General features: G+C 39.7%; 1 protein-coding gene across 13 annotated transcripts in view; it reads left to right on the forward strand.

Annotated features, from left to right (window-relative positions):
* Nucleotides 1-2,693: 2,693 nt before the first annotated feature.
* LOC106584443 (CUGBP Elav-like family member 5) overlaps nt 2,694-15,497 on the forward strand; it is a 324,347-nt gene continuing 311,543 nt past the window's right edge. For 12 of the 13 annotated variants that reach the window (XM_014169786.3, XM_045705940.2, XM_014169792.3 and 9 more), the window contains exon 1: nt 2,694-3,144. In XM_014169786.3, coding sequence (XP_014025261.1) covers nt 2,787-3,144 — 358 coding nt within the window. In that variant the 5' untranslated portion in view covers nt 2,694-2,786. The remainder of the gene's footprint in view (nt 3,145-15,497) is intronic. The other variant, XM_082968073.1, reaches the window with a different exon arrangement.

Below are 15,497 nucleotides of genomic sequence, written 5' to 3' on the forward strand. Positions count from 1 at the left end.
ACATACTACTTTTTGGGAATATCGATTTTCTTGGCGTGACTGTAGTAAAACAACTGTTTTTCAAAGTATTGCAGCCACCTTTAAAAAAAGTGATAATTTGATGTACTTTCATTTTAATATTGTATTATTTATATCAGCATTTCTTAAGAGAGTTTACACAAATACTGGTATGTTCATAGGTATTGTGTTGGTTATATTACAAATAATATGTAATTCAAATTACTCAATAGAGTCTACAAACCTTAAATTGTGCTGTGCAAGGGGTTCAATATAGAGTGCTGGGGACTCCTTACTCCATTCACTGCAATGCAATAGACTGTAGGACTATAAATTACATATTGGCTTATAGAGAAAAAAACGACTCTGTGCTGATGTAAAAGTGGGGTTGGGAATACTCAGTAGGGTCTGTAGAATCTATATATGGTGTTATTTCTTGGGGGACTGAGGTCTACATACCCAGCAGCACTTTCTAATTCCACCCATTCCAGTGGTCCCAATGCAATACCATGTAGGCCTATACATGCTATATATATATATATATATATATGTATATATAAAAAGTGTTAAACAAATCAAAATGCACTACCGTTCAAAAGTTTGGGGTCACTTAGAAATGTCCTTGTTTCTGAAAGAAAAGCAAATGTTTTGTCCATTAAAATAACATCAAATTGATCGGAAATACAGTGTTGACATTGTTCATGTTGTATATGACTATTGCAGCTGGAAACGGCTGATTTTTAATAGAATATCTACATAGGCGTACAGAGGCCCATTATCAGCAACCATCACTCCTGTGTTCCAATGGCACGTTGTGTTAGCTAATCCAAGTTTATCATTTTAAAAGGCTAATTGATCATTAGAAAACCCTTTTGCAATGATGTTAGCACAGCTGAAAACTGTTGTTCTGATTAAATAAGCAATAAAACTGGCCTTCTTTAGACTATTTTAGTATCTGGAGCGTCAGCATTTGTGGGTTCGATTACAGGCTCAAAATGGCCGGAAACAAAGAGCTTTCTTCTGAAACCCGTCAGTTTATTCTTGTTATTCTTGTTCCATGCGAGAAATTGCATAGAAACTGAAGATCTCGTACAACACTGTGTACTACTCCCTTCACAGAACAGCGCAAAATGTCTCTAACCAGAGTAGAAAGAGGAGTGGGAGGACCTGGTGCAAAACTGAGCAAGAGGACAAGTACATTAGAGTGTCTAAACAGACACCTCACAAGTCCTCAACTGGCAGCTTCATTAAATAGTACCTGCAAAACACCAGTCCCAACATCAACAGTGAAGAGGAGACTCTGGGATGCTGGCCTTCTAGGCAGAGTTCCTCTGTCTCGTGTCTGTGTTCTTTTGCCCATCTTAATATTTAATTTTTATTGGCCAGTCTGAGATATGGCTTTTTCTTTGCAACTCTGCTTACAATTTGTATATCTTTTTTCTTCCTTTATTTAAGTCAGTTAAGAACAAATTGATATTTCAATGATGGCCTAGGAACAGTGGGTTAACTGCCTTGTTCAGGGGCAGAACGACAGATATTTACGTTGTCAGCTCGGGTATTTGATCTTGCAACCTTTCTGTTACTAGTCCAACGCTCCAACCACTAGGCTACCTGCCGCCCCAAGGCCAGCATCCCGGAGTCGACTCTTCACTGTTGACGTTGAGACTGTTGTTTTGCGTGTACAATTTTTAAATGCCACTTCTACAGTTTAAAATCCATTAAAAGAGAGTCTGTAGTATTCTTCAAACTTAAAACCTTAACTTCTTTCAATTAAGTGATTTCCCCTCCGTTATAACTCATGTAAAAGATACTCTCGCATGCCATTGTGACAAAGCGTATTCACATTGCGCTCTGATAAGACTGCTTTAGAGAACAAGCACACATAAACACCACAACTAATACCTTCTGACTGTTTTCTAAAATGGGGGCACCCATTTGTATAGTTTAGTGTCACGTCCATCTCAACACCATGCATTACCAGATACTGGAATGCCTGATGTTTCTGAATTGGAAGTAGTATATCCTTTAATTCTCTTTCATGCTGGCTTAAAAAAAATCCATCATTTTAAGATTTAATGTAATGCAATTACTACTACTGACTATATGTTGGATATCTACTGTATGGCTATAACTGTCCAATTTGAGTTTAAGTTCACTATCACATGCTTAAAACCCCATCAGTTGTTGGCCGTTCTAGAAACATTTTGCATAACCTCTTTGCTGTCACAAGACAGACTGTAATTGCTGACTCGCAAAAGACGCAGGGCACATTAACACAATTTGTTGCTTCAGATGTAACTTCAAAAGATCATTGTAATGGAATTGTTGTAGTAAAAGGCCAGCAACCCTCCATATTATTCAGTGCCCGATGAAATGACACCCTATATAGATTCTACAGACCCTACTGAGTACTCCCAACAACACTTTTACAATATTGTTTACATACCAGTCTGAACATTGTATTTTTCAATAGCGGTCTTAAAATAATGCTTTTAAAAACATGTTACATTTTTCCCCCCCCATAAATTCCTTCTTGTATTTGGTTATAAGAACAATAAAAATGTATCAAAATGTTATATATTTTGAATGAGTTTTGCAATGTTTTGAAATGCGGGTGTTTATTTTGAAGGTTACCTCATTATCATAGAAAAGTGATGTCATCGTTAGTGCTGCTAACAGAATAGTATTGTGTGTTGGATAGAAGGTGAGCCTGGTTTCCAGCTGAGTGCTTGCTCTCTCTCAGTGTGTGTGTGTGTTGTCATTATTATCCAGTGTGCTCCCAGCTCAGAATGGCCAGATTCACTCAGACTGAAACAAGAAGGCAGCAGCAATCACAGCAGCCCCATCCCGCTCACACCAGCCTGGTTTTCACTGGACCTGGGGCACCACCTACCGAACAACCACTACTACTTATCCCTCACCAGCACCAGTACTCTCAGATCACATTTCCTAAACCCATGAACGGGTCAGAATCCATTTCCATTCATCCGGAGAGCGGCAACATGAAAGACCAAGATGCCATAAAGCTGTTTATCGGGCAGATACCGCGGAACTTAGAGGAAAAAGACCTGAAACCTCTGTTTGAACAGTTCGGGAAAATCCACGAACTGACAGTTCTAAAGGACCGATACACCGGCATGCACAAAGGTAACGTGTGCCCCCCCCCCCCCCCCCCCCCCCATCCAATGGCATATAGCAAGGCCTAATACAATTAACTGTATTTCGTTTGATTACAATATTACGTAGCCTACAATTGCCAGTCTTATGGCTGGCGACTTTTGCATTACGCACCATTTTATTTTTGTCTAACTCAACATTTAGCTCTCTAAATGATTGTACAGAATTGTAGGAATAATTATAATTACTATTTTTCGTCAAACATGCATGATAACCTAGGCTACATTTAATCATCGTGGTCTCATGTTCCCAAATATTCTAATGTGGCCATGGGCATGCACATAGGGAGATGTCATAGTTGTAGGGGTCTCGCGCTGATTCTTAGCTTATATTATTGCTTTCACGCATACACATCCGAACGACTTGAGTGTTTACAGATTTCAAACGTGATAATATTTCATATAAATGTATCCAATGTATTTGTATTTTCATAACGCTCTCTCAGAATTGGGGCAGAGGCGCTTAAAAGGGATACATTTTTAAAGAGCCTCCCCTTGACTCTCCCATGTTTTAGGTACAGACAGCATCCTTTATTTATCCATATGCTTTCTGTAACATCCCACCATGTGCTGCTCAAGTAAAAGCTAAGCCCAAAACCAAATAGATTCGGTGCCAGAATGTACAAAATAGGGACGCAAGGACTGTCAAGAGATGACAAACGTTTCTACTGCGCGCAGCCAGCAGTGTTGCTGCTGCTATGGTGTGTTGCCATGTTGGGCTTATGGAGGTGGATGTAAATAAGCCACCAACAAAAAGACAATGTTAAAGGGATAGTTTGGGATTTAGGCAACGAGGCCCTTTATCTACTTCCCCATTGGCGGATGAACTCGTGGATACCATTTTTATGTATTTGCATTGAATATGAAGGAAGTTAGAGGTAGTTTTGCTAGTGTTAGCACAATGGCTGGAAGTCTACAGGAACAGCTAGCGTGCTACAGTAGCAGTCATTGCACTAATGCTAGTTAGAAACTTCCTTCAAACTGCATTGCCAAAATCCCAAACTATCCCTTTGAAGATGCGCTATGCAGAAACTCTCCACCATTTCATGTTGCTGAAATTCTAATAGTTCACCTAATTTCAGTTTATGTGACAAAACAAGCAAGTAGAATGAAGAAAATCATTGTACCATCTAAATCGCTGTGAAATATATTTTTTATAACCAAAGAAGATGGCGTACTAAACCGAATGTGTAAGACACAAAAACAAAACTTAAGAGGGAGCATAGAAATAGCGCACATAGAACAGATCTACCGCTTCTTAGACTTGCTTTCAATGACAATGACAGATCTATAACACATTTCTATGTGAATTTGGTCTTGTCGCCCAAAAATGTACATATTGCAGCTTTAAGATTCAATGTTTCTTTTCTGATGCAGTCGGGGAAGTCATGGAAGCCATTTAACTTCACAATGGAGATGATTTACATTTTAGTCATTGAGCAGCCGCTCTTATGAATGCATACATTACATACATTTTTTCTCCGTACTGGTCCCCCGTGGGAATCGAACCCACAACCCTGGCGTTGCAAACACCGTGCCCTACCAACTGAGCCACACGGGACCTACAGAATGTAGTTAAATAAAGGTTAAATAAAAAAAATAACAAAATAAACAATGATAGTGAACGACGTTGCCCTATTCATCATCGTCAGTGTAGGGCATCGTCCATCATCTTCATCATCATCATCATCATCAAACTTCTTCATGGAAACTGGAGCCACCAACAACTAAGGCTTCTTGATGTTACAGTATTACGAAGGATCATTTAGCCTACATAGCATACTTCCATGGATTTAGTGTAAAACCAAAACGCTGTCCAGACACCAAGATCTAAAAAAATCTTTACAATGACACAATTGTGATTAATGATCAAATAAGGCTATAATAATTTCAAATATGCACCATGTTAGTTGATGTTTCCATCAATGGGAATTGGGCCCCCGTTGCTGTCCATGGTCCTGACAGCCAAAATGCGTTGAGCAGGAAAGGATAAGGCAGAATCAGTTGACTAGTGACCAAATGAAAGCTCTGAGATAAAGGCTTTCCCTGCTTAGCAGGTGAATGTCTATGTGACATTAAGAAATATACACATCACAGGTAATCTTTTAAATGCCACTTCTGACACATTTTAACAGACACTCTTATCCAGAGCAATTAGAGTTAAGTGCCTAGCTCAAGGACACATTGGCAGATTTTTCACCTAGTCAGCTCAGGGATTCAAACCAACAACCTTTCAGTTACTGGCCAGACGCTCTTAACCGCTAAGCTACCTGCAGCCACCTGGCATTATCATGCCATTATGTTCACTCATTTCTGGCATTCCAAATAGGCTACTATGAACGTGAAGCATTTACATTTCTGAAAGTAAAAATATAATTATAGACATACTGCATTATGGACAATGTCTTGATGGGTGTACAACATTATCAACCCAAAATCACGTTTGACATTATCCACAGGTGAGATGAAATTTAAATCACATTTGTAATTTCTGATGTCAAGCTGTATCTGGTGTAAGTGATGAGCCACACGTAGAATATGTCCCTTCCAATGTGTCTCTGTTAATGAAGTGAAATAACTAGCCAGTAATCATTCAGCTCAATGTCTGCCAAATGTCTCTCTCACCTGTGGTTGGTGATCAAAGGTCAGAGGTCAATAGCTAGAGAGGACCCTAGTATGCCCCACACCTACATATGGCTATAATTCTGTGAGAGGTGTGTGTTTGTGTGTGTGTGCTTGTCCCCATAATAGGAGTATTTCTCAACCTCACACACTAGACAGTAGTTGTGTGTAAAGAATAAAACCTTATTGTACTGCATTGCATAAGGATTGCAGTACTTGGTTCTGGTTCTCAACAAACTGTTGTGTTATAATTGAAGTCAGGCCCTGAATGGTGGCATGCGTATGGAATATATGAGCAGAATTTCTCTGTGTGTCAGAAAGATGATTCACTGATGAGTCTTGAATTGTACATTTACAAAAGTCGTGACATCAACAGCTAGTCAGTAGTTTACAATGTACAGGTTCGATCTCTTTCATTTATTATCTTCATCAATTTGTCACATTTTATCATGACATTTTCCAAAGTTACTGTCAATTAAAACAAGTTCCTGAAAATGTTCTATGCAAAAGCTTTTAATAACAAGTATTTTTTGCGTTTATTCTTAGTACTGTGGGTTTATGCCTTCCGTGCTGAAATACCCCTGTTAACTTTATGCCTTTGTTGTTTTATCGTACAGAAGTCGCATAAGCATTTTACCTCAAACTATTTAGTGGTGGAATATTACTAAATATAAAACATTGCCTCTTAAATTAATCAATGTAAATGTATAGATTTAATTTTGGAACATGGCCATTTCTGTGGATTTTTTGGAAGTTATATATGAAAATATTATACAACAAGGCTACGTTCTTGTTAGTGAATACTTACTTCCTCAAATATGACAAGCATCGTCTCTGCTATTATGTGATAATAAAATAGAATTGAATTACCTATCTCATCAACTAATTTAATGGATTAGATTACTCGTTCTCCAAACAATAATAAAAATGATTAGTACTCCTATTCAAGTAAATAATTTTAGAGGTCAGACCCAAAATATTAATGTCAAAGTCAATTTATATTCTTATTCATTAATGTCAAATAGCCAGGGTTTAGTTGAATCAGTTTACTTGGAATGTAATAAATCCTGGCCACACAATTTCCAGTATGAAATCATCCTAGCACTAGTCCTTTGCACTTCACTGGTTTTTCTATTGTCAATGCTTTATAAACGAAAAAGGATTATAAATGTCATCTAATAGTATAATTGTTCCTCAAAATTACACGCGCGAACGCACACACACACACACACACACACACGCACACACACACACGCGCACACACACACGCGCACACACACACACATCACACACACACACACACACACACACACACACACACACACACACACACACACACACACACACACACACACACACACACACACACACACACACACACACACACACACACATTTTCCAGAGAAGCAAAATTGCATTCATCGAACCATAATGGTCCTTACATATACTGAGTAGTTGTTGTTTGTCATATTTTGTCATTTTGATTTACATTATATTCGTAGTCTGTTGTTTTCCTCCCTTCCTTCCCTTCGACCGATTCTTTCTGGTAATCCATCAGGGAAAACAAGGAATTTGTTTGTGAAGCGTGATAATAATGTGTGGCTATAATAACTTGACTCGAGAGGATTAGCAAATGTGCATTGTCTGAAGCTTCAGTCTCTCGGGTGATCAGCTGCTAGTCTCCCTAAACAGTGGCTGCCTTCACCAATTAAACATGCAGTCTAGTCTCCCTCTTCAAATGATTTATTCTGCCTGTACTGTCGATGGCCTGCCGTTTATTGTCGTCCAATTGGTATTAATAGGTAGACTATTTCCTGATGTTGGATTTATCACTCACAGGGAAAACTTCTCCTGTTGTTTTTAATTAGGCTCCACTCACACAACAGGCTTTCAGTTTAAAATTCATTTTTCTCTGTGTGTGTGAAGGCTACCTGAAGGTTGCAATTGTATTTTTCTTGATTTAAGTATGCTAGCAGTTTAATGATTTGCGCACTCGCACATGAAAAGCACACAAAGCCATTTTCAAATGTATTTTTCTGTGTTGTTCTGTGGCTAGTAAGAGGGTTATTGTTGCATAGGGGTGTCAATCTTAGCAGATTTGCTTTTGAATACAGATACAGGTTTAGCTGTGAAGACTGAAACACACACACACACTTGATGAGAGGAGGATGGGTGGCAGGAGTAATTCAGCATACTGGACAGGCAATACAAACATGTCTGCTCTCATCTGCCTGCTGAGTATCAATATTAAGCTAGTGTCGGGAGGATCATTGTGTTAATGCATTTATAAATGGACCAAAGATATTGCCGTAGACTCAAGCCAGTCAGAAGCACATTAAATCATAGGAATAATCTAATGAAATATTTATTCTAGTTACATTTTTTTCTTCCCCACTCTGATGGATGGGCTCCACAGTGGGGGTAGTAGCCCAGCAATAATGGAGAGATGGAGGGAGGCAGATCCAAGCTACAGGGTGCTGTAAGAGCATATAGGCCCGCCCAAATCAAATGGTATTAAAAAGAGACAAGACCAGTATCCCCACGGAGATTATGTAACTGTACCAGAGTGTTGACAAAAACAAATCTAGTAATCTTTCCAAACCTTTCATACAGTATGTGATTTAAAGGGATGCCCCTCTCCTCCATATTGAAGCTGCTCATATGGAAGGAGCTAAGGATCACGGCGCTGCGCCAAGGTATGACAGGAACCCCTCTGGGAAAACAGATGGGAGCAAATGTACTTACAGGTAATTGCCAAAATAAAGGAAACACTTGAGTAAATGAGGAATACAAAGTAAATTGAAAGCAGGTGCTTCCACACAGGTGTAGTTCCTGAGTTAATTAAGCAATGAACATCCCATCATGCTTAGAATCATGTATAAAAATGCTGGGCAGGCCCAGTTGCCCATTTTTTTGGCTACCATGGCTATGCCACAGCACAGAAACGGCATTATTGAAATTCAGTAAAGAACTTCTGTTGGCTGCCGATGAATGCTCTATTCTAGTTCTTTGGGATCTCAGTGCTGGGTTTAATACTATTGATCGTAACATCCTTGCTGACCGGCTGGAGAAGTGGGTGGGAATCTCTGGGGTTTCCCTCGACGGGTTCAAGTCATATCTACACTACCACCCTTTGCCTTGATGACAGCTTTCCACACTCTTGGCATCAAAGCAAAGCTGTCATCAAGGCAAATGGTGGCTATTTGAAAAATTTCAAATATAAAATATATTTTGATTTGTTTAACACTTTTTTGGTTACTACACGATTCCATATGTGTTATTTCGTAGTGTGGATGTCTTCAGTATTATTCTACAATGTAGAAAATGGTAAAAATAAAAAAAAAACTTGAATGAATAGGTGTGTACAAACTTTTGACCAGTAGTGTATGTGGCATACTTTTCTCAGTGAGCATGGGTATTGTCGCCAGCACCTATTCACTATGGTGTCCCTCGGGGATCAACTCTGGGCCCCGTCTATTTCCCCATGTACATACTTCCGCTTGTTGACATTATCCACAATCATAACATTCACTTTCATTGCTAGACAGATGACACACAGCTTAATTTACCAATCAGACCCATTAACCAAGCTAGCGTAGCTACCCATCAAAAGTGTCTTGCTGACATAAAATTGTGGATGTCTGACCATTTTTTCCAGCTTAATGGTAACAATCAGAGGTTGTTTTATTTGGAACCCACCTTGCTATAACCCAGATTGTAAATAGCTTTGGTCATTTGTCCATCAATGTCAAGCCTAAGGCAAGAAACCTTTGTCTTCTTTGACCCTGACCTAAAGATCAAGTTGCATGTAAAGAATGTTTTCCAGTCCTGCTTTTAACATCTAAGAAATATAGCTAAAGTCACGTTATACAGTGGGGGAAAAAAGTATTTGATCCCCTGCTGATTTTGTACGTTTGCCCACTTTTAAAGAAATGATCAGTCTATAATTTTAATAGTAGGTTTATTTGAACAGTGAGAGACAGAATAACACCCAAAAAATCCTGAAAAATGCATTTAAAAATTTTTATAAAATGATTTGCATTTTAATGAGGGAAATAAGTATTTGACCCCTCTGCAAAACATGACTTAGTACTTGGTGGCAAAACCCTTGTTGGCAATCACAGAGGTCAGACGTTTCTTGTAGTTGGCCACCAGGTTTGCGCACATCTAAGGAGGGATTTTGTCCCACTCCTCTTTGCAGATCTTCTCCACGTCATTAAGGTTTCGAGGCTGACGTTTGGCAACTCGAACCTTCAGCTCCCTCCACAGATTTTCTATGGGATTAAGGTCTGGAGACTGGCTAGGACACTCCAGGACCTTAATGTGCTTCTTCTTGAGCCACTCCTTTGTTGCCTTGGCCGTGTGTTTTGGGTCATTGTCATGCTAGAATACCCATCCACGACCCATTTTCAATGCCCTGGCTGAGGGAAGGAGGTTCTCACCCAAGATTTGACGGTACATGGCCCCGTCCATCGTCCCTTTGATGCGGTGAAGTTGTCCTGTCCCCTTAGCAGAAAAACACCCCCAAAGCATAATGTTTCCACCTCCATGTTTGACGGTGGAGATGGTGTTCTTGGGGTCATAGGCAGCATTCCTCCTCCTCCAAACAGTTGATGTCAAAGAGCTCCATTTTGGTCTCATCTGACCACAACACTTTCACCAGTTGTCATCTGAGTCATTCAGATGTTCATTGGCGAACTTCAGACGGGCATGTATATGTATTCTTGAGCAGGGGGACCTTGCGTGCGCTGCAGGATTTCAGTCCTTCACGGCGTAGTGTGTTACCAATTGTTTTCTTGGTGACTATGGTCCCAACTGCCTTGAGATCATTGACAAGATCCTCCCCTGTAGTTCTGGGATGATTCCTCACCGTTCTCATGATCATTGCAACTCCATGAGGTGAGATCTTGCATGGAGCCCCAGGCCGAGGGATATTGACAGTTCTTTTGTGTTTCTTCCATTTGCGAATAATCGCACCAACTGTTGTCACCTTCTCATCAAGCTGCTTGGCGATGGTCTTGTAGCCCATTCTAGTCTTGTGTAAGTCTACAATCTTGTCCCTGACATCCTTGGAGAGCTCTTTGGTCTTGGCCATGGTGGAGAGTTTGGAATCTGATTGATTGATTGCTTCTGTGGACAGGTGTCTTTTTTACAGGTAACAAGCTGCGGTTAGGAGCACTCCCTTTAAGAGTGTGCTCCTAATCTCAGCTCGTTACCTTTATAAAAGACACCTGGAAGCCAGAAATCTTTCTGATTGAGAGGGGGTCAAATACTTATTTCCCTCATTAAAATGCAAATCAATTTATAACATTTCTGACATGCGTTTTTCTGGATATTTTTGTTGTTAATCTGTCTCTCACTGTTCAAATAAACCTACCATTAAAATTATAGACTGATCCTTTCTTTGTCAGTGGGCAAACGTACAAAATCAGCAGGGGATCAAATAGTTTTTTCCCCCACTGTATATGCTTTTACAGTGCATTCGGAAAGTATTCAGACCCCTTTACTTTTTCCACATGCTGTTACGTTTACAGCCTTATGCTAAAATTGATAAAAATATATAGATTATAATAAATCTACACACAATACCCCATAATGACAAAGCAAAATCAGATTTATAAAAATGACAAAGCAAACGCAAATGTATAAAAAATAAAAACTGAAATATCATATTTACATTAGTAAATATATCACATTTACATAAGTATTCAGACCCTTTAATCAGCACTTTGTTGAAGCACCTTTGAAAGCTATTTCAGCATTGAGTCTTCTTGGGTAGGACGCTACAAGCTTGACACACCTATATTTTGGGAGTTTCTCCCATTCTTCTCTGCAGATCCTCTCAAGCTCTGTCAGGTAGGATGGGGAGCATTGCTGCACAGCTATTTTCAGGTTTCTCCAGAGATGTCAATCGGGTTCAAGTCCGGGCTTCCATCTGGCCACTCTACCATGAAGGCCTGATTGGTGGAGTGCTGCAGAGAAAGGTTCTGGAAGGTTCTCCCATCTCCACAGAGGAACTCTGGAGCTCTCTCAGAGTGACCACCAGGTTCTTGGTCACCTCCCTGACCAAGGCCCTTCTCCCCCGATTGCTCAGTATGCCCGGGTGGGCCAGCTGTAGGAAGAGTCTTGGTGGTTTCAAACTTCTTCCTTTTAAGAATGATGGAGGCCACTATGTTCTTGGGGACCTTCAATGCTGCAGAAATGTTTTGGTACCCTTCCCCAGATCTGTGCCTCAACACAGTTCTGTCTTGGAGCTCTACGGACAATTCTTTTGACCTCATGGCTTGATTTTTGCTCTGACATACATTGTCAGCTGTGGGACCTTATATAGACAGGTGTGTACCTTTCCAAATCATATCCAATCAATTGAATTTACCACAGGTGGACTCCAATCAAGTTGTAGAAACATCTCAAGGATGATCAATGGAAACAGGATGCACCTGAGCTCAATTTTGAGTTTCATAGCAAAAGGTCTGAATACTTATGTAAATAAGGTATTTCTGTTTTACATTTTTTATACATTTGCAAAATTTCGAAAAAACAGTTTTTCGCTTTGTCATTATGGGGTATTGTGTGTAGATGAGGAACATTTTTATTTAATCCATGTTATAATAAAGCTGTAACGTAACAAAAAGTGAAGGGGTCTGAATACTTTCCGAATGCACTGTAGGCCTTTCTCGGGATATCTAATAAGTCAATATCTGGAGGGAATCCAAAAATAATTTGTGCATGAAAGAAAAATATGGAGTTGATATTGAGCATGTGCTGAAAATTCAGAAATCCATCAGAAATCGTCCTTATTTTCAGCATACCAAAAAGCATATCAAGATCAGGATATGGACCTCAGCCAAGAGAAGCATATCTGGAATCAATATAGCTTAATATCTTGAATGTGCTGAGAAAACACAGATATGCGGTGTATACAGTCAGTATTTGTCAACATGAAGAGAGAAAATGTCTCTTATCTCAGGATATTGAATGAATACATGTCCGGCCATAGGAAATATGTACTATTCGGAGTAATCCCTATGTCAAAAAGACACATCTGGATTCAGAATTTGTCAGAATATGGTGCAAATCCACAAAACTCAAAATATGCATTGGAAATGCTTGAATAGCTCTAGAATATCAAAAACGAGTAATGTTAATATATGTAGCCTTTTCACCCAGTGTTGCTGCTTTCAGAGGGTGCATAGGCAAATCTATGGGAAAACATGGACTGGCTTTTGAGACGTTGTCTGATAGCCCTTCTAGCCCCAGTTACATGCATATGAAATTAATTGGGTTCCATTAACCTTGGTTGTGGGTGATTTCACAGTGGTGGTTTTGCAGCCGTTGTCTGGACTGGAGGTCACCATCAAGGATGTCTGCGGTATTAAGGATTGGGTTGGGTGACCATTTGTGTTAGGTTTTATTTTACACTCCCTATTCACAGTTTATTTTGTTTGGGGATGTGATTTGGTCATGGTGCCACAGAGGGATGAAGAAAGCTCTTGAGTATGCTTCATAATACATACATTTGAGTTTGGGTCCATGTTGTAACATCACAGAATGTTTTTGACAGTGACTTCACTGATTTTGTGGTAGCCTTCAGAAAGTATTCACACCCCTTGACGTTTTCCACATGTTATGTTACAGCCTGAATTTAAAATGGATTAAACTGAGATGTTGTCACTGGCCTCCACACAATAACCCATAATGTCACAGTGGAATTGTTTTTCTAAATTTGTACTAATTATTTACAAATTAAAAGCTGAAATGTATTGAGTCAATAAGTATTCAACCCCTTTGTATGGCGAGCCAAAATAAGTTCAGGAGTAAAAATGTGCTTAACAAGTCACATAATAAGTTGCATGGACTCTGTGTGTAACAATACTGTTTAACATGATTTTTTAAATCCCTATCTCATCTCTGTACCCCACACATACAATTATCTGTAAGGTCCCTCAGTCGGGCACAGATTCAACTACAAAGACCAGGGAAAACACCCCTGGTTTTTGGGGTTGAATCTGTGTTTGAAAATCACTGCTTGACTGAGGGACCTTATAGATAATTGTATGTGTGGGGTACAGAGAACATCACGTTAAACACTGTTATTGCACACAGAGTGAGTCCATGCAACTTATTATGTGACTTGTTAAGCACATTTTTACTCCTGAACTTATTTAGGCTTGACATAACAGAGGTGTTGAATGCTTATTGACTCAAGACATTTCAGTTTAAGATTATTTATATATTTGTAAAATTTCGAGAAAACAATTCCGCTTTGATTTTATGGGGTAGGGTGTGTAGACCAGTGACAATAATTTTACATTTAATCAATTTTAATTTCAGGCTGTAACAACAAAATGTGGAAAAGGTCAAGGGGTGTGAATACTTTCTGATAGCACTGTATCTTACTAATGTAACACAAACTGTGCAACTTGAGTAATTTGTCAGTAAATAAGAAATGAAGAATGTATTTTTCTTATTTATTTAACCAGGAAATCCTTTGATTTAAAAATCGGTAAATCGGGCGGTAAAGGTACAGCACCTTCTCACCCATACCCAAAGGTCACCGTTATTCCACTGCGGTAAGTGGGAGGATAGAGGCCTATCTACACTGAGTGTAAAAGAAAATAGCAACACCTTCCTAATGTTGAGTTGCACCCTGTTATGCCCTTACAACAGCCTCAATTCGTCGGGGCATTGACTCTACAAGGTGCCAAAAGCATTCCACAGGGATACTGGCCCGTGCTGACTCCAATGCTTCCCACAGTTGTGTCAAGTTCTTGACACACTGAAACCGGTGTGCCTGGCAACTACTACCATACTCCATTCAAGGGCACTGAAATATTTTGTCTTGCCCGTTCAGTGGCACACATACACAATCCATGTCTCAATTGAGACATCATAGCTTTCACCTGGATTCACCTGCTCAGTCTCTATCATGTTCCTAATGTTTTGTACACTCAGTGTATTTTGGATGGTGCTTCTTAAAGAACTGTCATATCCTGCAGAGCAGAGTACTACGGTAGAAAGCGGGCAAGGAGAAAGGAGGAGAGCGAGAGTGATGATGTTTCAGTGAGAAATGATCTCTGCTCTTTAATGTTGTGTTTGAGCTTGGCCAGGCACCTACTCATTTTTAGAAGTTGGGAAAATAAAATAACAACATTATGGAGATTTTAATGTAGTATTGTTTTTTAAATAATCCCTCTCCATTTTGGAACGCTTCAGGAGAAGTCATGTGATAAAGCCTCTTTGGTCCAAGCTGGAGAAAATAATAAGATGTCTGTTTTTTGTCTTTTTCCCAGTGTTGAACCCACTGACCCTCTGTTTTAGTAAAAACAATGAGAGATTAGTCAAGCCATCCCAGCTCTTAGAATGTCAAATGACAGTAGTGATGGGGCCTTGATGCAGGCCCAGAGACGTGTGTAGAGTGGCCAGTATCAGTCAGGCAGACATGACAGAAAGGGATGGGAGGGAGCACAGCCACACGTATTGTATGCAGACAGACAGAGAAGAGGACAGAAGACAAGTGACAGATGGACACATGGTTAGGCACAATGGATTAGTGGAGTGAGAAAGATGAAGTGATTGTCAGAGCAGCAGAAACAAAGTGTTGCTTCGATCCTAAGGTGTTGTGTTTAGAGTGACAGCTGGGCAAAGGAGTAGTCTTCAGACAGGTTTAAGCTATCTACTGTGGAGGGCCGGGGAGATCTA

Source organism: Salmo salar, chromosome 23, assembly GCF_965601325.2.
Source record: "Salmo salar chromosome 23, fSalSal1, whole genome shotgun sequence".
NCBI classification, from domain to species: domain Eukaryota; kingdom Metazoa; phylum Chordata; class Actinopteri; order Salmoniformes; family Salmonidae; genus Salmo; species Salmo salar.